We start from the raw sequence: 24861 nt of genomic DNA, 5'->3' as shown, positions 1-24861 counted from the left end.
ACCTCAGGCAGGCTGCAAAACAACCCAGCTTCTTGCCAAAAGGACTTAGGCTGACTGAATTTCAGCTCTTGCTGCTTCCTCCTCCCTCTCTTTGGCTGCAAACTTGGGGAGGGAGTCTTGACCCCTGACCTTTCCCCTATAGGGGTAAAGACTGGCCAGTAGGACAGGGGGTGGGCAGGATGGCCACAGCAGCAGCAGAGTTAGCTGTGGGTGTTTGAGAGGGAGAGGACCCAGGGCACTAAAGGGAGTTGTGCTAATGGGGCCTTGGGGCTGTTGGGAGGCTAGGACCTGATTTAGAATTAAGTCCTGGCAGATCCCTGGGCTCTGCCCCCTGGCTTTGGTGGGTAGCCCAGAAGGGTACAGAGAGCAGGCAACTCAGGACAGGGCAGCTCACCTCCCAGCTTCCTATCCCGAGCCCAGCAGGAGGAGGGAGACGGGTGGAGGCTGAGTTCAGAACCAAGTTTTCCTGAAAAGCCTCTTTCCTTGTTTGTCTAACCCCTCCCAGTTCCTCCCAGTTCAGAGGCAGCTTCCCAGCTCTGGGCAAAAGGGCCAGGGCAGGCCCACTGCCCTCTCCTACTTTCTTGGGGGCAGAGAAACAAGCTAAATCTCAGGCCATTCTAAGGAACCTATTGTAGGGAGCCCATTTCTGCTGGGAATTGGGGGTGGGGTGTGGGGGGGTGGGTCAGTGGTCATGTCAGCTGCCAGGCTCTCTCCTTTCAGTCACCCCACTGTCCTTTCAGCTTGCTCACTTTTGCTTGCCCAGCTTATTCCTTCTTTGGTGCCCACACCCCTCCTTTATTCTACCTCTTTATTGTCTGTTATGTGTCCTGCCACTCATCAGTGCTGCTGCCACAGGGACTCTGTGTGTGTGTGTGTGTGTGTGTAGTTGGGGGGCTGAGGGAAGAAAACAAAACACACAACCCTCCCTAGAAGCATGGGGGAAGGAGGAATGATCAGGTGATGAGCAGGCTGAGATGCACTGTGCTGCTTGAGAAGAAGCTTCCATCTCTTCCCATGACTGAAGTCCTTTCCAGCAGCACAGACCTCTGCTTAAGACCCTGTTTTCACCAACAAGGCAGCTGTTGCTCCAAAGGGAGATGCTGGCTGTTTTTAGCCTCTGTCCACTGTTTCAAATGCTCATCTTCCCATAGCTCTGATATTTATTTAGGGGGGGCAGGTGAGCAATGGATGTCTGACCTTGGGCCAGTCATTTCTAAGCTTCATTTTGCTTATCAGTAAAGGAAGGTGGGGTAAAAATAATCTTTGTGTTCTCTTGTGAGTTACCTTCTGTGGAATCCATATGCTACCCTCCAGCACTGCTGGATGGAGTGGGAGTAGGGAGAGGGTGTCATTCTGCCCTCTGAACCCTGCTTCACCTCAGGGGTATTTAGGACCTAAAAGCACTTTCACCGTAAAGTTCCCCTCCCTTGTACTTTTTATTTCCCAGGTAAAGGGAAATGACTCACCTTAAAGTCACCTTGAGTGGGTGGGGTAGTGTCCCATAAGCAACGGGGAGTCCTTAGGGACATCCTTGCTCCCATGGCAACTCCTTTCCCTAGGGGTGCTCTCCCTCAGGGGAATAGAAGGGAAAAGGGAACACATTTCCTTTGGGTTTCTGGACTTAGTCCTATAGCATAAGTTCAGCCTAAGTTCCTGAGTCCAAGGCTATGTCCCCCACTTCCCCCGCCCCCTACTTGTCTCTCCCTCTGTGTCACCAGTAACCTCAAGGCGAGGTCAGTCCTGCAATCACGTGAAGTCCTCACGTTTGCAAGGTTTGCAGAAAGGGCTGTTAGCTTTGCTCTCCAAGGAGCAGTCAAGCCTGCAGTCCCGCCCCAGGAATTCACATGCCTCTGCCATACGGGCTTTCCAAACACACCATCCAGATTCTTCAGCGCTCTCCGCCCCACCCGGCTCTCAGCACCTCCCCAGCCGGCTAGAGCTCTGCAAGGCAGAAAAGGGAGGAAATATACACGGTCAGCCTCTTTTGCCAGCGGACTACAAATCCCGACAGCCTTAGCGACACGCAGGCGCACCAAGCTCAACGTGCCTGCTGCTGGAAAAGTGTGTCACTGGGGCACGAGGCGCTCCCTGGGATCACATGGTACCTGCTCCAGTGCCGCGTGCGGCCCGGGAACCCGGGGTTGCTGGCGCCTGCGCAGAGCCCTCTGTCCCAGGGAAAAAGGCTGGGGCAAAAGGCGGCTGAGATTGGCAGAGTGAAATATTGCTGCCGAGAGATCGTAGCAGGGCACACGTCTCGCTTCTTCGCGCCTGGGTGCCCGGTTTCTCCTCATCACCTACTTATTTCCTGACTGCAACCTCTCTCCCTCTGGGACTTTTTGCCCCAGGAGCTCCAGATTCGCTACCCTGCAGCGCTGCGGAGCCTTCTAGCAGTACTGCTCCGTGCACTGCAGAGATCCGACTTCTTGCTACCTTCTAACCAGAACTGCTGCGGACTGAACCCGCTTCTCCGCTCCTCTCTCTGCTCTTCCCATGCAAAGCAGACCTCCGTTGCCTCAGCGTCCCACCCTTCCGCAGGGTTGCGGCTCGGCCACCCCAAGACCTTGCTGCAGTGTGCCCCCGATCCCGATCGTGAGCCGCGGGGTCCACTCCCCGCCCTCAGCCTGTATCCAGGGGGCGACAGTGGCAATTGCAACCTCCAGTTTGTGTCAAGGTCCCGTTTGAATGACCGCTCTCAGCCGGTGAAGACATGACGACCCTGGACTCCAACAACAACACAGGTATGAGAGCCGCTTGCGGGCATTCTTTCTCTATCACTGTCTCCTCACCTCCATGGACGCCTTAGAACAAAAACAAACAAAAAAACCCCCCAACTTTATGAGGGACTGGAGAATCAGTCCCGGGCTTTGCTAGCCTGCTGCCATCAGCTGGGCTATGCAGAGCAGGTTGTTTAGCCTGGGAGTGCGCTTCAAGCACGCCACCCCCGCTCTGGAGTCCCGAAGCTCCCTGGAGCTTCAAGGACTAGGATCCCGGGCAGGAGGAAAGGGCGAGTGGGTGCGTGTGGCGAGATGAGCAGTTTGGAGGTGTTGGGAGCTTTGGAGCAGCGCCCCGAGACGCCCCCATCTGTCCACCCCTGCAGCTGTGGCATGCCTGGACTTCTCGGAAAGAGAATTCCCTCTTCCTCTTTTCCTAGTTCCCTCTGGCTCAAGGTAACCTGAGGAACTGGGGGGCAGTGTGGCTGCAGGCTGGAGGTCCCGGGGTAATGCTTGGCCGGACTCACCGGGGAATCCTCGGTGACCGTGGGGAGGAGGCCCTTGACGGGCCCGGAGAGTGCTGCGGAGCCCCACGGAGGACACCCACAGCGCCGGGGCGGCCTGGAGGGCTCACATGGCCGCGGAACCCGGCCCACGTGCTGCGTTTGTTTTCATTCAGCAGAAGCCGTGGCCGCCACCCGATTGGTGGTTGCCTCCCGGCCCCATTACATAATGAGCTCCGCCCCCCGTCGCCCTGGCAACGCGTGTTCGCTTTTCTCCTCCCCTCGGTGGTCCGGGCCCCGCCGACTTTCCGGGCCCAGCGCGAGACCCGGACGCCGAGGGGCGGGGCGGAGGCGGGGCTGCTGCTGCCGACTGACGGGAAGCGGGGGGGCGGGGCCTCGAGTTCCGGGGTTCCTCGTTGGGGAGCCACGTGCGAGAGGCACACGTGGAGCTGGGACGTGAGGCCGGCTGAGGGCCCGGCTCCCGCCCCGCCCCACTGAGATCTGGGTGAAGCTGGGCTGACTCACCACCCCCGCCCGCCTTCTTTTCCTGTCCGCCTGCCTGCCCCCTCCATGGAGGAAGAAGAGTAAGATGGGGCCATCCCTGACCTGTCCTGGCCTCCTGTTTACACTCCTCAAAGGGACCTCACATTTAGGCAGCCTTCTCCTTCCCTCTTTATTCTGCTTGCACTTCCTTCATTGCACTTCCGTTAGACTCACCTTGTCCACTTTCCAAATTGTCACTGGTCCCCAAGTATCTCTCCTTATTCCTGCACTTTTTTTCTTTCCATCCCCACCAAACAGGCAGCAGTTTGCCTTCTAAAGATTGCCCCTGAACAACTACAGCCCAGAGTCACAGCTGAAAGGTCAAGTCTTTTTTATCTTTTCATCCCCCTACACAAAGGAGAATTGAGAGCCAGAGGTGAAAGTTGATTTCCTTTAGCTCTCAGATCAAGTTGGTGGTGACAGATCTAGAAGTACAAACTGTTGATCATGGCCCTTGCTTCCAGCTTGGAAGTCTCTTTGGATGAAGGTCTTACTCTCCTTTTGGAAATGGGTAAATTAGATCAAGTTCACTTACCACCAAATAAATATCCCATCCCCCCACCTGAGTCCTGAAACTATAGGCGCTCATCTGTTGTGCAACTGTTTTACAGGGAACTGGGTTCACCCTGACCAACCTTGAGCTATTTTAAGGCTGCCCTGCCCAGCTTAGTGTGTGTCAGTGGGTGAGCAAGACATGTGCCTCTGTAGACAAGGTGGCCTGGCTTGTGTTGGCTCACACGTGTCCGGGGATCCTCCCTCTCTCACCCCGCCCATGGCAGGCCAATCTAGGTGCTTGGCAAGGTGTGGTAGGCAGGTCACCTTTTTCTTCTAATGCCACGGGATCACAGCCACCTGGTTGGCAGTGTAACCAGAGGGCCAAAGTCCTTGAATGACCAGAGAGCCAAGGTCATTGTGACCAAGCTGAGAGATCTAGAAGGGGGAATTCCAAAACCCTAGGCTGGACAATTTGTCCTTCACTCCACCTCCTACAACTTGCACAGCTAAGTCTTTTCTGAAATCAGAGTAGAGTCCACTTTCTCTCTCACCCCTAAGGGGAACCCACCTGAGCAGATACTGTGCCTTTGGAGAATACATCTTCCAGTTTTGGGGGAATGTGCCTGTCTTGTGCTTGTACAACCTCCACTCTCCTCCCTGTTGGCTAGCTACCCCTCCGCGGGCTCATTCCTAAAATAGTCTTGATTCTAAAATCAGCATTTTGGGGGGAGTGGGAGAGGATGGCATTATATGTCCCCAGATCTATTGTTAACAATTAAGTTATTAGTTGCAGTTGATAATCCCAGAGAAGGCCTGCCTGCAGGGCAGGTGGGCACATATGTCAGGTGCTAACAGGGGTCATGCTTTGAGTCATACCCAAGGCAGATGCCAAATATATCCTGCAAAGGGTCACAGTATTGTCTAGTATGTGTTGGAGAGTTTCTTACTATGTTTTTTCGGGGGACTCCAAGATTAGGGTTTCCTCATGGTTGAGAGTGTCCAGCAGTGTTTGGGGGGAGGCGGGGGTCTGGTGAACAGGGTTGTGCCCGAGGATGGAAATATATAGTCTCCGCAACCCTTGTGTTCTCCTGCCAGGTGGTGTTATCACCTACATTGGCTCCAGTGGCTCCTCCCCGAGCCGCACCAGCCCGGAATCCCTCTACAGTGACAGCTCGAATGGCAGCTTCCAGTCCCTGACCCAAGGCTGCCCTGCCTACTTCCCACCGTCACCCACAGGCTCCCTCACCCAGGACCCAGCCCGTCCCTTTGGGAGCATTCCACCCAGCTTGAATGAGGATGGCTCTCCTTCTTCAACATCCTCCTCCTCCTCCTCCTTCTACAATGGGAGCCCCTCAGGGAGTCTACAAGTGGCCCTAGAAGACAGCAGCCGAGTGTCCCCCAGCAAGAGCACCAGCAACATCACCAGTGAGTAAATTTCCAGATGCTTTGGGGGATGGGAAGGCAGCCAGTCCTAGGCTGGGTGTTGGTGTTCACATGACATAGCCATTCTTGGGTTTGCTCTGGCCTTGGGGGGTTTCTCCTAGAGTTGCACCAGCCCCTGTCCAGCCCAGTCTGGTCATTTGAGTGCCCCCCAGATAGTAGAACTCCTCAAATTTCCCCCCAAGAATCTCCAGCCTGGAAAACCTCCACATCTTGGGTCACCCATCGCCCACCTGCTGCTCACCCACTGCCCCTGTCTTCCCACAGAGCTGAATGGCATGGTGCTGCTGTGTAAAGTGTGTGGGGACGTTGCCTCAGGCTTCCACTACGGCGTGCATGCCTGTGAGGGCTGCAAGGTGAGGCAGGTGGGGGTAAGAGCAGGAGCAGGTGAGCCCGCCCCCAGGACACAAGGGCCAGGCCTAGCCAGAGATGCTCACCAGCTGCCCCCTTCCCTCCAGGGCTTTTTCCGTCGGAGTATCCAGCAGAACATCCAGTACAAGAGGTGTCTGAAAAATGAAAACTGCTCCATCGTCCGCATTAATCGCAACCGCTGCCAGCAGTGTCGCTTCAAGAAGTGTCTCTCCGTGGGCATGTCTCGAGATGGTGAGGCCGCACCGTTGCCCCACCAGTGTCCACGCACCCTTCCCCTCCCTCCACCTGGTTTCTGAATTAATCCCTCCCTTCAAAAAGTCCCACATCCTCCTGCAAATCTCATCTGTGTAGGGGAGGCCAGTATTCCATCCCCTGGGTAAACACACACTTCTTTCCCATTAGTCCCTCAGGTCACCTCCTCCTGCAGTCCCTACTTGGAAAACCCCCTCGATGGGCGTGGCCTGGCTGGTTTTAGTTTTGACGTGGAACCCCAAGCCTTCAGGGTCTTGCCCTTTCAGGAAGAAGGAAGGAAGAGAAGCATGTGAGTGTGTATGAGAACTTCCTGACACTGCTCTCATCCTGTCACAGCTGTGCGTTTTGGGCGCATCCCCAAACGAGAGAAGCAGCGGATGCTGGCTGAGATGCAGAGTGCTATGAACCTGGCCAACAACCAGCTGAGCAGCCAGTGCCCGCTGGAGACCTCGCCCACACAGCACCCCACCCCAGGCCCCATGGGCCCCTCTCCACCCCCAGCTCCGGCCCCTTCACCCCTGGTGGGCTTTTCCCAGTTCCCACAGCAGCTGACGCCTCCCCGATCCCCAAGTCCCGAGCCCACAGTTGAGGATGTGATATCCCAGGTGGCTCGGGCCCACCGAGAGATCTTTACCTACGCCCATGACAAGCTGGGCACCTCACCTGGCAACTTCAATGCCAACCATGCATCTGGCAGCCCTCAGGCCACCACCCCACATCGCTGGGAAAGTCAGGGCTGCCCACCTGCGCCCAATGACAACGCCCTGGCTGCCCAGCGTCATAACGAAGCCCTGAACAGTTTACGCCAGGCTCCCTCCTACCCTCCCGCCTGGCCCCCTGGTCCTGCCCACCACAGCTGCCACCAGCCTAACAGCAATGGGCACCGTCTCTGCCCCACCCACGTGTACTCAGCCCCAGAAGGCGAAGCACCTGCCAACAGTCCTCGGCAGGGCAACTCCAAGAACATTCTGCTGGTGAGGGCATGGGGGGTGAGGTGGGCAGGGGGCCTGGAAGACTGGATTTAGCACAGGGCAGCTGGGTGTGCCTGGAGACTCGGGATATCCTTTTCCCAGGGGAGGATGCTCAGCCCTGCAATAGGGCTTTGTCTGGGAACCCCTGGTCTCCACCTGGTACCTGGTTACCACCTCACCTGGTACAGGTTCTGCCCAAACCCGGGCAGAATCTGGGGTCCGGCCCTGCTTGAGGGACCCATCTGAGTCAGCCCGGCTGGTGCTCCATTCCCAAAGTCCCTTCTTCCCCCAGGCATGTCCCATGAACATGTACCCGCATGGACGCAGTGGGCGAACTGTGCAAGAGATCTGGGAGGATTTCTCCATGAGCTTCACGCCCGCTGTGCGGGAGGTGGTAGAGTTTGCCAAGCACATCCCTGGCTTCCGTGACCTTTCTCAGCATGACCAGGTCACTCTGCTGAAGGCTGGCACCTTTGAGGTGAGTTTTCCTTTGTGTCTCCTGTTCTTGACCTTAGGAACAATCTAGCACAAAGGCTTGGTGTCTGGGATGGGAAGGGGCTCTGAAACTTCAGTATCTGTCTTTGTAGATTCTTGACTAACAAAGCAGGGGGGAGGGAAGAAGATCCATCCCGCTCCTGCCGCTGGACAGCTGGAACTGCTGTCATGTCAGCTGGGGTCTAAGCACATCCCATTGCCTTATAATGACACCTTGGGACACAGTGCCACCCTCCCATTGTAGGCCTGAGCAAATTTGCTTAGGTGAAGGGCCTCGCCCAAGGTAGTGAGAGCTGAGACTCAGATTCAGGTCTTTGGAGTCCTAAGCCAGTGGGATGTTCCTCCTACCCTGGGCTCCCATGCCCCCCCTGTGCCCAATCATAAACCACCCACACTCCACAGAGAAATCTAAGGCTGAACCAGTAAGTACTTCAGAAAACTTTAGGGACCGCTGACAAGTGCTCCTCCCACCCCACCCAGGATGACTATCCCCCCTCTCTAGGTGCTGATGGTGCGCTTTGCATCGCTGTTCAACGTGAAGGACCAGACAGTGATGTTCCTGAGCCGCACCACCTACAGCCTGCAGGAGCTCGGCGCCATGGGCATGGGAGACCTGCTCAGTGCCATGTTTGACTTTAGCGAGAAGCTCAACTCCCTGGCGCTTACCGAGGAGGAGCTGGGCCTCTTCACCGCGGTGGTGCTCGTCTCGGCAGGTAGGTCAAGCTGTCGCCTGACCCTGACCCGGGGAGGAGGCGGACGCAGTTCAATTCAACACACCTTTTATGGAGTACCTACTCTATGCCAGGCCCTGCACGGGGCTCTGGGGATACAGACATGATTTCAGACACAGTCTAGCTTAGGAGACAGACTCATGCCCGACTAAATATAAAACAGTGAGATAAGTGTCACAGTAGAAGCATGAACCAAGGGCTTTGGAAGCACAGACAACTATTTCTGCCTGGGGGAGCTGGGGAAGGAGGTGACACTTGAGTGGGGCCTCAAAGGACAAGTACGATACTGCCAGGCAGGGGGGTGGGGAGGGCATCCCAGGCAGAGGGAACTAGAGAGCGAAAAGCAAGGGAGCTGGGGCGTGTTTGGCCTGTTCAGGAAAGGAGAGTGGCCTTGTGGGGTGGGAGGCGACCAGCCTTGCTGAGCCCGGGCTCCCAGCTCTGGGGGGGTAAGGGGAGGCTTCTGCTGGGGGTGGGGGCAGAGGCCTGGGGGAAGGGGTTTGCTCCCCTCCTCCTTCCCATGGGCCCTCCGAGGGGCTTAGGGAGAGGCTGCATTGCCTGCCGCAGCCGCCTCCGCCGCGTCCTCCTCCGTGTCCTCGCAGACCTCCGGGTCCTCGTCAGAGGAGCTCAGGGAGTCTGCCTCACTGCTGTCGTCTTCCCCACAGACCGCTCGGGAATGGAGAATTCCGCTTCGGTGGAGCAGCTCCAGGAGACGCTGCTGCGGGCTCTTCGGGCTCTGGTGCTGAAGAACCGGCCCTTGGAGACTTCCCGCTTCACCAAGCTGCTGCTCAAGCTGCCGGACCTGCGGACCCTGAACAACATGCATTCCGAGAAGCTGCTGTCCTTCCGGGTGGACGCCCAGTGACCCGCCCGGCCGGCCTTCTGCCGCTGCCCCCTTGTACAGAATCGAACTCTGCACTTCTCTCTCCTTTACGAGACGAAAAGGAAAAGCAAACCAGAATCTTATTTATATTGTTATAAAATATTCCAAGATGAGCCTCTGGCCCCCTGAGCCTTCTTGTAAATACCTGCCTCCCTCCCCCATCACTGAACCTCCCCATCCTCCCCTATTTAAACCACTCTCCCCCCCCTTATTCTTTAGGCCCCCCCCCCAATTTGTTCTATTCCTGTCTCAAATCCAATAGTTCACAGCTGAGCTGGCTTCTGTGGTGTGTGCTCGTTTTGGGGGGAGGCTAGGGGGGTGGAAATATTGCCAAGGCTGGGGGGACACCTCTCCATCTGGCCAGTTTGTGGGACGGGTACTCTGCCAGCAGATGGGAGGATGCAGGGAAACAGCACACAAGTCTAAGGGGGGTTGCCCAAGGGGGTTATTTTCATCATATATTTATTACATAAATATATAGTAAAATAGACGAGCAACAATTACCATAAAAATATCTTTCTTTAAAATCCTGACCCAAAACACAACGGGGTGAAAAATCGCACATAACAGACATACTGATTGTCAACGTGGGGCAGAAGTAGGAGCCCCCAAGTCACCCCTACTGGCCCCACCCCTCCCTGGGGAAGGGACCTACCTCCTTCCCTGTTTCTGGCCATTACCCCCCTCCCCCCACCCCAGCACCAGCTTCTTATACATTCAGTAGCGCCTCCAGGGAAGAGTCCCCTCCCCCCACCCAGGAGTTCCCAGGGCAGGAATTACTGTCCCCCTTATGGACGGTGTCTGTGTCACACGCCCTGCCCTCTCCCAGCCCTGTAGGCCCGCCACCAAGGAAAGGGGTAGGGGCTCCTCCACCCCCACCCTCCCCAAGTCTGAGCAGGGAGGAGGCTGGATGAGGTATGTGTGTTATGAGTGATAGGAGGGGGAATACTGAGATGGAGAGGCCGGTGGTGGGGGCGGGTAGTGGTCATGGCTCTGGCACCCCCTTGTCCTGGCCTGGCCCCCTCATCCTATTCCCAGCAGTCCCTCCTCCCACCAATACTGCACCTGCTGCCCCACCCTGCCTGCCCTAGTGCCCTGGGCCAATACTGGGGGAGGCATGCTGAGCACCCACATCAAGGCCATCCCCTTCATTAGCACCAATGGCCCCCAGGAGAGGGCCCTGTCCCCCACTTTCACAGCAGGGACTGGGACAGCTGCCCCTCTAGAGCAGGTGCGTGGCACTCCTGAGTCTCCCTGGCTCCTCCCCGCCCCACGTGTACTCGCTCACACATTCACGCAGAGGAAAGCACACATACACCCCACGTCAATGAGTGAGGGGGAGAGGGTGGGGGCCGGGGCGGGGGTACTGAGGGATCACAGCTGATATGATTGGGGACGGGCTGGGGGGTTTCCCAAGTGCCTATAAGAGGCCATGGCTGAGAATGGTGATGACTGGGAGAGGTAGGGGATGAGGGACGGGGGAGACAGCAGACAGGTCAGGAATTCCACCGGGCCCCCGGGGGTGGGAGGAAGGTACGAGAGGGCTTATCCAAGGGACTGGAGTAATACAGGAATCAGAACCCCAGGAGAGAGAGAGAGAGGATAGAGACAGACAAAGACAGCAAGGGCAGCCCAGAAGCCCGAGGGGGTGTGGGGCAGGCACATGCACAGGTGACAATGGATGCTCTTCCAGGCCCTCCACCTGTTGGAACACCTGAACAGCGGGGGAAGGACGGAACCCCGATGGGCAGCATGGCCTTGCCTTCCTATGTGTGTGTGTGTGTGTGTGTGTGTGTGTGTAGGGGGCTGTGGCAGGCTAAGGGTCAGAGTGGGGTGGCAGGTTCCCCACCGCTTAAGACATTTTTGCCCCAATAGTGCAAAGCGCAGGAAGCCCTGGCACCCCTCCCCCCGCCCCCCTGCCCCATTCCCCATGGCTTCCGGGGGCATCTATGTCCACCCATCCATCCCTGCCGACATGCAGCCGAGCCCAGGGCCCTCTGGTCTGCTCTGTTCCTCCTGCCCTCCCCTACCCCACCTGCGGAGGGCCACCTCCTCCTCTGTCCCCTAAGGAGTGGGTGATAACCAAAGGGAGGGGGAGGTGGGCAGCTCACCCCAGTGCAGACCAACAGAGCACTCCTCACCAGGAGGGTGGGAGGTGGCTCAAGCCAAAGTCCCTGAATTAGAGAAAAGTAGAGGGGAAGGGGTCCCAGGGGCAGAGGGTGGGGGCTGGCCTGAAGAGCTTCAAATAAAAAAGGATGAGCACCAACCACCCCCTCCCCTGGGCCCCCAACTAAGTGCCGTTTATCTAAGCACCCCCTTTCTGGTGCCTGCCTGCCCAGAGTCTGGGTTAGTGCATCAAGTAGGAGGGGGGAAGGAGGAGGTCAGAGGTCAGAGGGCCCAGAAGACAGATGGGAACAGGATTCTAAGGGGGTAGAGGCTCTGGGAGAAGCTCAGGCAAACCCCCCTCCCCCGGGGCAGCAGCATCTGGATTGTAGCTAATACTGCAGGATGTGTGGAGGGCGGGAGCTCGAGCCACAGTTTTTCCTGTGTGGGTGCCAAGGTGTGGAGGGAGTGGAGGGGGACAGGGAGAGGCCCCTGGGGCTGGGCACTTGAAAGGGGAGCTGTGCGGGCAGCAGGGCAGGCTGGTGAGGGGCCAGCTGGCATCCAGCGTGAGAGGTAGATGGAACTCAGCGGGCACGAGTGGCAGAGAGCAGAGTGAGTACTGGGGTTGGGGTGCCAAAGGGGCACAGAGGGAAGGGCAGGGCAAGGGGGGTGGCCAGGACCCTGTTGTGTTAACTCACAGCTCTGATCGGCAGCCCTACCCTTGGGGACCTGGTATGGGGGGCAGTTCTCTCTGATTTGGGGGGAGATGGGGCAGCTCTCAAAGTGCATGGGGGTGGTAGGGGGGGGTCCTCCCCTCTGGCCAGCCTCAGTTAATAACTTAATATCATCTCTCTCTCTCTCTCTCTCTCTCTCTCTCTCTCTCAATCGCTCAATCTTTTTTTTTTTTTTTTTTCTTTTTCTCTCTGTCGAGTTTTTCTTCATTTATCTTGTCCCCTTGCCTGGTATCCAAAGTGCAGTTAGAATGACTATAATTTTTAACCTCCAGGGGAGGAGCCAAGCCAAACCTTTCTTTGCACCCAGGCATCTGGGGAAGAGGCCCTTAGCCTGGAGGGGGAACCTAGGCCAAGGAATGGGGGGGCTCTCGCTCGGGTTATGTAGGGGGTGAGTTGAGGGCATCTTCCCCCACCCCACATTCCTGTCCCTTACAGTCACTCCTTCCCCTACAGTTAAGATGGCTCTTAGTTCTCCCTCCCCTCCCCTACCTTCTCAGAGGACGGGGTCCTGGGAACTGCAGAACACGGTTCCCCAGCCTCCCACACTGTCCTGTTCATAGCAAGTTCATTTGTGTGCCCTGTCCCAGGGCTGGAGGCTCTGAGGAGGGACGGGGGCAGTGCGGGTGTGTGTGGGAGCTGAATCTATCCGAGGGCGAGAGGAAGGAGAGAAGAGGTGTGGGGGTCTCCCTCAGCCCCCAGCTCTGCCCCTTCTCTCCAGGCTCCTCCCCACCAGCTCCGCACACCCTCTGGCCGCCTGAGGCTTTAGACTTCCTGATCCTCAAAGACCTCGAGGAAGAGTGGGGGGAAGAGTTCGGTGGGGCACTCGACTTTCATGTGGAGGAAGCGGCTGGCGTGGCAGGCCCCGATCATGCGGAGGTCAGTCACCTTCATCAGCAGCTTGGGCCAGAAGTGCGGAATGTTGTGTTTGCGGTGGTTGACGTAGTGCTCGAACGCCAGCAGGTACGCCTCCTGACTCTTCTCGATCTTGTCCACACACAGCAGGCCCGAGCGGTCTGTGGGGAGGAGGGGCATGAGGGTGAGTGCGAGACAGCAGCAGAGGGACAGAGAGAGGGGGCTGAGGAGAAGGAGCGAGGACAGAGGGTGGAGACGTGGGCCTGGGAAGAGAGAGGAAACCTGCAGCAGAGAGAAGGGCTGGTGGTCGGAGAGGCTGGACCAGGCATAAAGCGAGGATGGAGGCAAGAGACAGGACTGAGAAGAGGCAGGATGGGGACAGGAGGTGATGGGAACAAGGTGGAGGTGGGGCATGAAGGGAGCGTGGGCGACAGATGGGCTGGCAGCAGAGAGGAAGAATGGACGAAGACAGGAGGATCAGAGGCGGGATCAGGAGGCAAAAGACAACAGCAGGGTCATGGATGACAGAGCAGGAGACAGGAAACAGGTAGGCTTGAGTGACAGAGTAGGCCTGGGTGACAGAGTAGGCGTGGGGTTGGAGGTGGAGAAGCCAGGGAGCAGAGAGACACGACCGGTCTAAGAAAGGACAAGAGCCCTTTCTGGGCCCGGGGCCAGTCACGCTCTGGGGCCACAGAAGCTGCCGAGCCCTCCCAGCCAATGGGCAGGTACCTGTTGACATTAGCAGCACAGCCTGCAGCAGAGCCACTTCCGTGTCATCCAGGTTAAAGGCAGAGAGTGACTTGCCCAGTTCAAAGATGGCGTCGGAGACGACGCCCAGGCCGCCATTCTTGAGCTGCTCTCGCTTGACAGCCATCTCTCCACTCAGGGTCAGGGTGTCGCTCTCGGGGTCGTAGCGGACAGCTGCCCGCAGGGACATGATCTCCATGCAGCACCCCTTCAGGAGGATGATCTGGTCTTCACAAGGCAGCTGTGGAGTAGCAGGGCACAGGCACATTCAGCACGCCTCTCCCCACCAGAATCCCCTAGATGTCCTCTGGGGGCTTCAAAGTCAACAGCGGCTTCAGCCAGGAATGTGTACTTTGAACAGTTAACCTTGTGCTGGGCAGCAGACTTGCCTGTTTCATCAAACCTCACAAGTCTCCAAGTTAGGTCCCATCTCTACCTCCATCCCTACTGCAGATGAGGAAACCGCAGGACAGGGAGCCAGATAACGTGGCCAAGATCACACAGCTAGCAGGTATCGGACAGACTGTCGCCAGAGTTAGTGCTCTTTAAAATGAGGACAACTGGGCCTCCCTGGTGGCGCAAGGGGTTAAGCACAGCACTATGAAGCAATCCGCAGCCTCTGCAGCATGAGTTCAATCCCTGGCCGGCCAGGGAGCAACCCACATGGTGCAGCAGACCTCTCCTGACTTGCCCACTGCTCCCCTCATCAGTGTATTTCATTCAATCTGCCTGTTCAGTTCCCCACTCTGTTTCTGGTGAATCCTCTCACCCCACTCCCCCCTGCACCTCTGGCCTGTACCCCAGTACTTGTATGCATAAATAAATCTTTAAAAAAATAAATAAAATGAGGACAAATTTCGAGCTGTCTAGAGTTAGAATGGCCATGCAGAGTTCGTGGGGAGAGGGTCAGGGAAGGCCTGGGAGGGGCTGTGGGGCTGGGCACTTAGCCTGCTGGCTCCACCCCAGGGATCAGCTAGCCCAGGGTGTAAGTGCATGTGTGTGCGTGTGCAGGCATGTGCACTCAAGAGCATGCACACATGTGCATGGGGTATACACTGGGGGTGTACTGAGCTATTGCTCCCTAGCCAGAGAACCCAAGGTGATCAGATGCAGGTATCAGGAAACCCCAGCGTCCCTCCAGTATGGTACCACATCTCTCTTCCCATTTGCCACTCACCTCGGAGAACATGGGCAGTTTTTTGGCAAAGTCCACCACGCGGGTGATGGCTGGGGTGATGATCTTGGTAAACTCGCTGAAGGCCTCTAGGTCCACCTTGTCTCCATCCGGCATGGAGACTATGGGTGACTGGCCAATGTCATCAGGCTAGAGGGAAAGACCGAGGTCAGCTGGGGCTGCAGACCCCTTTCAACTTCTCACTGAGGCTCCCTGCCCACCAGGGGGAGCTCCAGGGCAGCCTGGGGAAGAGGGGCCACCCAGCCCCAACCTAAGGCTTCTCTTTCACCTTGAGGCATAGAACATGGCCAGGGCTCCAAGCTGGCTAATAATGACAATGATCCTAGCAGTAGAAGTAATGTAGTAATAACGGAAGCTTTATTTGTTGGTTATTTAATATGCAGTTAAGCATATTTTATATATATTATCTCATTTAATCTTTACCACAATCCTATAAGAAGATATTATAATTATCACCATCACAGAGGAGGAAACTGAGGCATAGCACACTTGAGTAACAGCCCCAGGTCACATGACCAGTAAGTGGTAGAACTAGGTTTCAACCCAGGAGCCTGACTCCTGTCGTTCACACACACACATCTGCCTGGTGTCAGAGACCGTGCTCCTCACAGCACACTGTTCCCTGTGTGGGCCACCAGGAACCAGAAACCAGTTTTCTACCTCCCCCCAACCCCCCACTTATAACCAACAGTCCATCTCCTCCCAAGCTGACCATTCACTTAGAACTCAGTTCTGCCAGGGCCTAACACAATGCCTGGCACTCAGCAGCTGCCAAAAAATACAGTTTCAAGGTGTGTGTGTGGCGGGGAGTCATCTTTGGGTTGATTAATCCAAGGTGGCTTTCTGGAGGAGGCAAGACTCTGAGCTCGCTCTCCTCTCCCAGCCACTTGGTAGCTTCTCTCTCCACACCCCCCTTTTCCTTACCAGAAATTTCCGCCTCTGCTTCCAATGGCTGCCCTGGGCATTTGTGCTGCGATGGGCCTCCGTGGCAACATGGATCAGATCCCACTCTTCAGGAGTGGGCTCTGGTCGCTGCTGCAGGGACCGGATCATCTCCTCCTTCCGTCGCCGCTCCCGGTTCTGCTCGATTAACTTGCGCTTAGCCACCCGCTTTGAGTCGTCTAGAACCACTGTCAACAGAGACACACGGCCTTTGTGTGGCACTTTCCACACCCCTCCCGGAAACCATTCTTCCTGGGTGCAGGCTGGAGAAACTGAGAGAGGTTCAGTGATTCCCACACCAGCTAGCAGGTATGGGTACAACTGGGATAGGGATGACCACTGGGACATAAGCTACAATTTGGGCTGCTCAGGAGGAATGGCACATTCTAGTGTACAGCGTCCTGGTGATAGCAGTTAGTAGTGACCTTGCCATCCAATTATCAGCCAGTGAGATGCCCTCTCTCAGCCAGAAGAGGGGGTGCCTTCTCTGGCAGTCAGGGATAATGTGGGGGTTGCTGAGGGCGTCTTTCTATCCAGTGACTCCCTCCATAAGGCCCTTGCGTGGTACGGGGCAGACAGGCACTGGAGCCCACACGCAGGACCCACAGAGTGACCCTTGGTTTCCTTTCCCCAGGGAGGAAGGCAGCAGGGACCTACACTCTGAGCATTCATCCTCCCCATCAGCCCAACCTGGATTGTCTCTCTGCCCTGTGGGCCCTGAGGGTATCCTGGAAGGGGCCTGCCATATCTGAACACCCCCTCCCCTGCAGGCACCGGGCTCTCCCCCTACCCGCCCCCTTACAGTCCATGGCCATGCCCACAGCGATGCACTTCTTGAAGCGGCACAGCTGGCACTGATTGCGGGTGATCTTGTCGATGACACAGCAACTATCATATTTGCAGGAGTAGGTGGGATGGAGGTTCTTCTGGATTGTGCGGCGAAAGAAGCCCTGAGGTGTGTATGGGGAGGACAACAAAGCAATTTGTGAGTATGCATTCTCCTTCCTGAACCAAGCTTGCAGTCCTCTGGGGGTGGGGGAGGTGAGTGAGGGAGCCTGGCATCCTGCTGACCTAGAAGCCCAGCAGCGTCACTGGGCTTAGGCACAGGACATTAGAAATAGGGGCCTCAGACCCCAGGCTGCCGAGTGTGGGGCACATGGGGAGTGGTGGTGGGACGTAAAGATGGAGACATCTGGGCCTAGGATGGTATGAGGTGCTACAAGGCCCAAAGGAAGAACAGCTTGAGAAGTTTGACTAATACCTTACAGTCCATCTGGCTAAAAGACCCTAAAACAACACCAACCCCCAAAGCTATCCTCATATGGCTGTTGCTGTGCAGGTGGAATCTGTGAAATAGAGGGTCCAAAAGTGGAGAAAAGGCCTTGGGTATGAAGGCTAGAAGTTTTAAAAGAAAAATTTCTATTTTATATAAAAACATGTAGTCTGCTTTAAAGGGAAAAGCTTGTATCCAGATGGTAGCAATAAGAAGAGCTACTATGTGCCAGGGCATTTGAAGCCTTTTCTTTCATGCATCATTGCAGTTAGCACTTGTGTCACCCCCAGGAGGTAGGAACTGTGATCATCTCCATTTGACAGACTAGGAAGCTGAAGTTTAGAGACTTCAAGCAATTTGCCCAAAGTTGCCTGGCTAAATGGGCAGCAGCACCAGAACTGGACCTGAGGGAGGGCATCTCATGGTCTGGGCTTTCAGATTCTGGGGCACATTAAAATCCCTCAGGACCCTCACCAAAAATACAGATTCCTGGGCCTCACTCTAGTCCTACATCATCAGACTCTCTAGAGATGGGGCCAAAGCACCTCTAGGTTTTTTGGGGCTCCCCCGGGACTCATGTGTTTAAGGGTAAGGTTCCTCGCTCTATGTTATGTGGCCCACAATGCCTCCAGGAACACTGCCATGGAACTCTATCCTGGCTGATCTCGACTCTAAGAAAGAAAGGAACTTGAAGCCGTCACAAATTTTAAATGATTCTGTTTCTTGGAAGGTCTTACATTTTCAGGACGACGGCTAGGAAACCCCTGCAGTTTGTCTTGACCAAAGCGAACGCTCATGAGGGCTGCCCTAGTCTCTGCCCTTGTCCTCTCTGCCCAAGGCACCGCTACCCTCTCCTCAATGCCCCTGCTATGCCCCTGTTGATCTCCTCATCCTCACCCTTTCAGGTGCATCGGAAGTAACTGGGGAGTCTGATTCCTGGGCTCTACCACAAAAAGCTCTGATCAAGTAGGGGTGGACTGAGGCCTAGGGGTCTGCATTTCCCTCGCCCTGCAGGCAGCCAGGAGCCACGTTCAGAAAAACATGACATCTGTTTTAAGCCTGTCTGCCTGGCAGGTGGTGAGCAGGACACTAACCCCTCACATATAACACACTAGCTGGCTGGCTGGCTGGCTGGCGGCTGATGAGGACTAGGTGCGTCCTTTGTTTTAAATACTTTATGTGAAAGATATCATTGAATTTCCCCTAAGACTCTACGAGGTAGGTAAAATAGGCAACATGACTATGCTCCTTGTATACATGAAGAAACTGAGGCCCAGGAAGGCTAGAGCAAGGATTATGAATGAACAAATGAATGAATAAGAAATAATGTTGTAAACAGCAGGTCGTAGGTTCCCTGTTTAAAGAGCTGTTGGTTGTACCAGGTGCTGAGGGCCTGAGTGAGAGATGGGGTCACGCGTAGGGGGCAGAGCAGGAACTGGCTGGTCCATACCTTGCAGCCCTCGCAAGTGATGCAGCGGTAGTGGTAACCGGTTGCCTTGTCCCCACACACGACACACTGCTCGTCTTTGTCCAGGTAACTAGGGATATACCCTGGGAGGGAGGAAGGGAGGCAGGCAGGGAGGCATGGCTCGGGCCCATAGCAGAGAGGCTACTATGCTTACTCCATCTCCTCACTTTTCCTTTCTGGCCCATCCCTGACACCAGCCTCCCTGTACGGTTCTTTGTCTGCAGGTGGGGTCCTGGAGACATATCAGAGGTTATCATATGTAGCCTTTTCCCTAAGAACAAGGAGAATCCCCATCTGACTGTCCATTCTGGGGTTTTCTCTGCCAAAGCCAAGGGTCAGGGGAGGCAGGAGAGGAAGCAAATGTTAGCAGGCTCATCTCAGAGGAATACAGCCCCCAGCCTGTTGGCCCAGACCCTAACCCTGGTGAGGTCTCAGACAAAGGGAGTTATGAAAGGGAAGGGGTCTAATCCATCCTCAAAACCCACACGCCCACAGAAGCCCTCTCACCTCCAGACAAGTCCATCCCAAGCCCTCTAGGAGGCTGTCCCCGTGGGACACAGGAGCTGCCGACACATGTGCAGGCCCCAGAGAGGCCTGGCCTGGTTGGGGGGAGGGAGAGGAGGGGGTGGAGGGTACACATAGCTAAGCTCACCTGACATGCTGGTTTTCAGGGAACATTGGCCGTTCTTTCTTTTTCGCTTTCCATCTGGTGACCTGGCACTGGATGGGGGCAAGGTGGGCAGAGTCACAGAACAATGTGGGGGCAGCTCCCTTCTTATCCAATAGGCTTATATAATCCCCCCGACCCAATTCCCTCCATCTTGTGTCCTTGTTCAACCCCCACCCCCAGGTCAGCTGACAAAGCTGAGAAGGGTCCAGCAATCTGGAAGCTGCAGGGGACAGAGATAAGGTGTTTGGCTGGGGCACAAGTATGATCCAGTGCCCCAACACACACACACACACACACAAGCATAGAAGGTTAAGCACCCACACTTCACAAGATATCCACATATTTAAGCCTCAGTACATGACACCTGCAGAAGGAATCTTCAGGACACACTGAAAGCACCATAACCTTTCCACACACGCGCGCATGCTACATACACCAGAGCATGTGTGGTTGTCAGTACAAACCCAGGTGTGGCAGATAAATACAAGAATCTACATCTGTGCAACTTTCAGGACATTAAGAACGTGTATATGACCGCTAGTTTGTCCCCTCCCCTCTCCCCACGAACATGCTGCTTGATTTCCAGGCCAGGCATTTGTGCTAAATAACCACGGAGACTGAAAACAGTGCCCGGCAACTAGAACCTAGAACCAGGAATGAGAGAGCAGGAAGGGACTGCCAGAAGCCCAGTGTCCACGGCCTCCACTTCACAGAACAGCAACCGAGGTCCCGCTGGCCTGGTGACACTGGGCACTGGAGGAAGAGTTGGCACAGGCCGAATGCCCCTTCATGTGGGGTGTGAGCAATTCTCAGCCATGGCACATATATGTCTCCAGTCTCTCCACATACGTGTTATGTAACCGCAGCACACACAGGTTACATAAGCCTTCGACATGCATGCACGCTCAATTGTATAACCTGCTACGCCCACCCTGTGAGGGGCAGGGTGCAGGGCCCCTCCTCCTGGAGCTGGATGCAGCTCCCAACACACTGACACAGTGACCTTGGCCAGGGTCACAGTCACAGACGGCACTGTGTTTCATGCCCCCCTGGGGACTACCCTGTGCTGGAGGGTCAGACCTCCCTCCGGCCTCCAGGACGGGTGGGTGTGGGGAACTCCTGGCCACTTAGGTCCCAGGTGAGCTGGCAGCTCCAGCAATAACTAACCTCACAGTTTCTGGGTGTAGTTCCAGGGAAAGCCACAGGGTGGCGCAGAGACATGGGGAGGGAGGGTGTCAGGGGAGGGGCTGTAGCCTTGATGGGTGGGGGGCATTCCCGCCTTTCTCCAGTTAGGAGTAGACCCTCCCTGACCCATAGACCCTGGGCAGGAAGGTACAAAGGCTGCAAGCAAGAGTTATGAAGTGATAGGTCAGATCTTTTTCAGAGTCCCCTCTGGGGTGAGGATTTTGGGATTGGGTACCCCAGGTTCCCTACCTAACTGCCAGAACCATCCATTGCCTCCACCTCTCCAGGGACGCAGTCTTGGGCCCCAAGGCTTTGCCTGGCCAGGCCTCAGGCCTTCTGGCTCATGATCTGGTCTCCTAGGCAACGGCCACACTGCTCCCCAGAGCACCCCCTCCCCCAATCTCTCCATGGCCATAGGCACAGGCTGTACCCAGCTCCTGGGGCACCATGCCAACTGGGACAGAGCTCTGTGCCACTTGGAGCCAATGGGAGAGGCAAAGACCCTCTGGGCTCCTGGAGGGCAATGCAGCGCATAGGTAACCTGGCCCTCTCTGTGTATGGGGCTGCTGCCTCCTTCACATGTGAGCACAACTCTCCTAGTTGGCATTCACTTCCACTTCCTGGGAGGAGCCCATGACAGCGCCCGCCCTTGCCCACGAACAAGGAAGAGCTTGTGGGGCTCCCAATAGGTTCCAAACATAAGCGTGGGCTGTGACCAATGGTGACGGGTGCACGTGCCCTGAATGTCACGTCACATACACCGTGGCATGTGGAAGGCGCAGCAGTGGGTAGATGCCAACAGGCTGGTAGGGAGAACAGGAGGACAACAGCAGGCCGTCTGCAATCTACACACTCAGGTGAGGGCAGCAGTGTCAGAGGAGATGGGGGCAGTAGCCATGTAGGTGCCCGCTGCCTGCAGTTACTCTGCTCTGCATCACCCACCCCCTCTGCAAAATGGGCATCTCTCAATCCAGGTGCCCAATTCCCTGTGAATCTGAACATGACCTCACCTCCTGGGCAAAGGTAGGCAGCAGGCTCTTTGGCCTCATGCCCATCCCCTAGAGGTGCTTAAAGGGCCCAGGCTCAGCTCTCGGTTGCCAGGTCACCCTGCCTGTGGCCTAAGAGTTGACACGACCCAGTGGTGGGACCTGTTACCTGTTCTCCTCTGGGTCTGACCCACACTCCACCTTGCTTGGCTTCTGTTCCATTCACTTCAATTCCATCCAGGATGCCCTCCAGCACGCCAAGAGACTGGGGTGGGCACACTGGCCCCCCCGGCACAACCACAGGCCGCCCACCCCCTGCCACCCAGGCCCTAGGGCATAGCACCCATGGTGCCCGCCTCAGCACTTGGCCTTTCACACCATGCCCTGCACCCCAAGAGGGGCGGGCGGTGAGAGGGGCCAGGGAGTGGCAGGTGGCAGGGCTGGGGGGCAAGCAGGGTCTGTGGGTGGTCCTGGGCTGGGGGAGTAGCTTCAGAGTCTTGTACTGTCCAGAGGTCCCTGTGGAGAGAGAAAAGAGGGGCAGGGATAAGAAGGTGCCAGGGGGTGGGTGGATAAGGCTCCTCTGGTGGCATTATTTTGGGGCCCCTAATGAGATGGTAGTGGGCATGGGAGAGGCCCAGGATAACCCCTCAGTTCAACAGGTACAGCAGGCGAGATTGGAGATCCACATCCTAAACCCCAGACATGGAAAGGGATGAAGGGAAACTATGAGGTAATCCATGTACCATGTCTCAATCCTCATATTCAATCAAGTGCTCGGCCCTTAACATGAGCCAGCTTTTCCTAACTCATCAGTATTAGAGCAAGAGGGAACCAGAGCTGAGCTTCCGCTCAGGTACGAGGGGGACCCATGGAGGAAGGGTGGGTGGAGGTCATCCACAGTTCCATCTGAGGGCCTTGAAGAAAGACCCTGAACAGAGTGGGAGAGGGTCCCCCCACCCCCATGCTGCTGAGGTAGGGCTACTCCCCAGCCCCTGCCCCAAGAGCTCCAGAGAGTTTCCCAAACAGGGTCCAGACTGCCCAGTTGGTTGAGGTGGGCAGCCACCTAGCAGGACGGCAAGGAGGGGGCGGGAAACGAACACACGTTCACTGACTAGATAATACGCGTCCTCTGAAGTGGACCTGGAACTCTATGGATAAGGAAACCAAGTCACAGAAAACTCGATCGCTCTCTCAAGTTCACACAACTTGTTAGCAAGGAGCTCAGTGACTCTAAGCCCGGCTCCAATGCTAGCCGGGTTCTGCTACCCAGAGTCCAGGCAGTGCAAACCGGCGCCCACCTTTTCCTCTGTGCTGCACCTCGGACCCCGGCTGCAGACCTGGGGCTTCCGGTCTGCGTGCAAAGGCAGGTGTGGGCATGCAGGGGGGACAAAGGGTGCAGCTCCCCACATACAACTTCCATCACATGGCTGTTGCCCCAAGACCTCGCCCCTGGGCCCCCCAGGCCCCACCCCTAGATACTGATAAGGAGCCAGGGTGGGAGGGAAAGGGAAATATAAGTGAGGCTACTAGGCTGGGCAGGGCAGGACAGGGGAACAGGGCCTCTGCCCTAGGGGGCCCCCCAGTGTGGGGAGCATGGCAGGAGTACTGGAGGGTGGCTTGTTGTGCCTCTGATACCCCCACACCAGGACTGGGCACTAGGGGCTGGACAGGAGACTGGGGGTGGGGGGGCAAGCAGGAGCCTTAGCCCAGGGAGCCGTCAAGAAAGTAGGTCAAGTTTTTCTTGGCTTGTGGAGAAATTCCTGTTATAAATTTATAATGGCGTAGCCAGCGCTAAGGGGTGGAGGTGGGGGAAGAAGTGGGTGGGGATGCCCTGGGACTGGGCACTGGGGCCTGCTGCTCTCAGCCAGAGTAGTGAAGGAGAGGGGCCGGGCAGCCGTGGGGGATGGGCTGGACAATAGAGGGGCTATTTTCTGTTGCCTCTGTTTCCATTTCTGCCTGGGCCCAGCGAGGCTTCGTTTCATCTGTCTGACTGTATCTGAATGTCTCCCTCTCTCTGTGTGTTGTCTCTCTGGGCCTGGGTGTCTCCCTGTCTCCCCCCGAGGCTGTGCCTCGGTGCTTGGCACACCCTGGCTGCGGTGCTGCCCCCGCCTGTCTCCTGCCCACCTGGCATGCTGCCACCACTTGTTTACAGAAGCTGGAAAAATCCACTCGCCAGCCGGAGGCCCAAGCGCCCCCGGGGAAGGGAGGAGGCAGGCACAGGAGTGGGCATGCTGAGAGAGGGACAGCCCTGGGGAGCAGGCCCTGGGGGCAGGCGAAGAGGGCCAGGGTGTGTGGGAATGGGAATTAGCAGCTGTGGCCTGGCGGCAGGGAGCACCCGACAGCCACTACAGGGCAGGGGCCACTCCCGCCCTGGCCCATGGCTCTGGAGAACCCCCTCCCCCTGCACCTTCAGCACTGCCAGTTGCTACAGGGCACACCTGGGGTAGTGCCAACCTAAGCCACCATGTTTGTTTTCCCTTCCCCCTCCCCAGCCCAACCTTAACTCCAAATGTGTCTGGGTACTGCCAAGGGCTTGCACGTGCCCGCTGGGGGGAGGGACAGGTTCCCTTTCTGCCCTACCTCTGGGCCAAGGGGAGGGGTCTGGGTGCCCGTCAGTGCACCCTGGGCTATGCTTAGCCTCTGGCAGGGGCTAGGGGAGCAAGGCGCTGACCTCGATGCTTCCAGCACCCTTGCCTGGTATGTAGCAGGAGGCTGGAACCCCTGAGGATCCCTTGTCATCTCTCTAGGGCCTCCAGAGCCACACAGAGCAAGCAGAGGCCCAGCACGTGGGGAGGCACCTACCACGTGAGTCTGTGGGAGCGGGGCAGGTAGGGGCAGGGATACCCACCCTGAAGGGCAGCCTTTCTCTCCTCCTAGAATCCAGCTTAATTCCCCAAGCTCCTCCCTGTCCCATCCCCTGGAGAGGAGGAGGCTGGGCCCCAACTTGGTGGCGGGGTGGAGCTGCGGGGTTCTGAGACTAGGCTGGACAGCCGGATGGCAGACCCACCTGTCGGCTGGTCTGGCCACCCACTCCCTCTTTGTCAGATAAGAGCCGCCGGGTGTCAGTGTGGGCAAGGTGCCCAAGGAGGGGGAAGCGTTTCATTAAGCTGATGAGCTTCTACAGTGGTGGGGGGGGGGCTGGGGGCAGGGAAGAGAGGCCAGTGCAGCATCCATGGGCACCAGGCCAGGGTTCCACACTGACTGCCCCACTCCAAGTCCTGTGGACCCAAGGGACACCCCCCAAAGGACTCTTGGGGCAGCCAGAGAAGACTCTGTGCACAGAATCTCACCCCCCAAACTCTGCAGATGCTTC

General features: G+C 56.8%; 2 protein-coding genes across 3 annotated transcripts; one reads left to right on the top strand and one right to left on the bottom strand.

Moving 5' to 3' along the window:
• Positions 1-2707: 2707 nt before the first annotated feature.
• NR1D1 (nuclear receptor subfamily 1 group D member 1) lies at positions 2708-9401 on the top strand (the record flags this gene model as incomplete). The annotated part of the gene is made up of 8 exons (XM_084237051.1): positions 2708-2738; positions 5348-5677; positions 5960-6048; positions 6151-6295; positions 6653-7290; positions 7580-7765; positions 8285-8495; positions 9176-9401. 8 exons carry the CDS (start codon positions 2708-2710, stop codon positions 9373-9375), a joined length of 1830 nt encoding a protein of 609 aa, XP_084093177.1. The 3' UTR covers positions 9376-9401.
• A 3512-nt stretch (positions 9402-12913) lies between these two features.
• THRA (thyroid hormone receptor alpha) lies at positions 12914-21770 on the bottom strand (the record flags this gene model as incomplete). Of its 2 annotated transcripts, none has more annotated exons than XM_084237053.1 (8): positions 12914-13243; positions 13812-14070; positions 15007-15153; positions 15949-16154; positions 16769-16916; positions 18690-18790; positions 19360-19427; positions 21718-21770. In XM_084237053.1, the coding sequence occupies 8 exons, from the start codon at positions 21768-21770 to the stop codon at positions 12993-12995; spliced, it is 1233 nt and encodes a 410-aa protein (XP_084093179.1). In that variant the 3' UTR covers positions 12914-12992. The 2 variants fall into 2 exon arrangements, with proteins under 2 accessions (XP_084093179.1, XP_084093180.1); XM_084237054.1 differs by having other exon boundaries at positions 19360-19421.
• Positions 21771-24861: the final 3091 nt, after the last annotated feature.

Source organism: Talpa europaea, assembly GCF_964194135.1.
Source record: "Talpa europaea genome assembly, chromosome: 7".
NCBI lineage: Eukaryota > Metazoa > Chordata > Mammalia > Eulipotyphla > Talpidae > Talpa > Talpa europaea.
The sequence above is the reverse complement of the archived record's forward strand: the minus strand, read 5'-3'. Positions and strand labels throughout refer to the sequence as shown.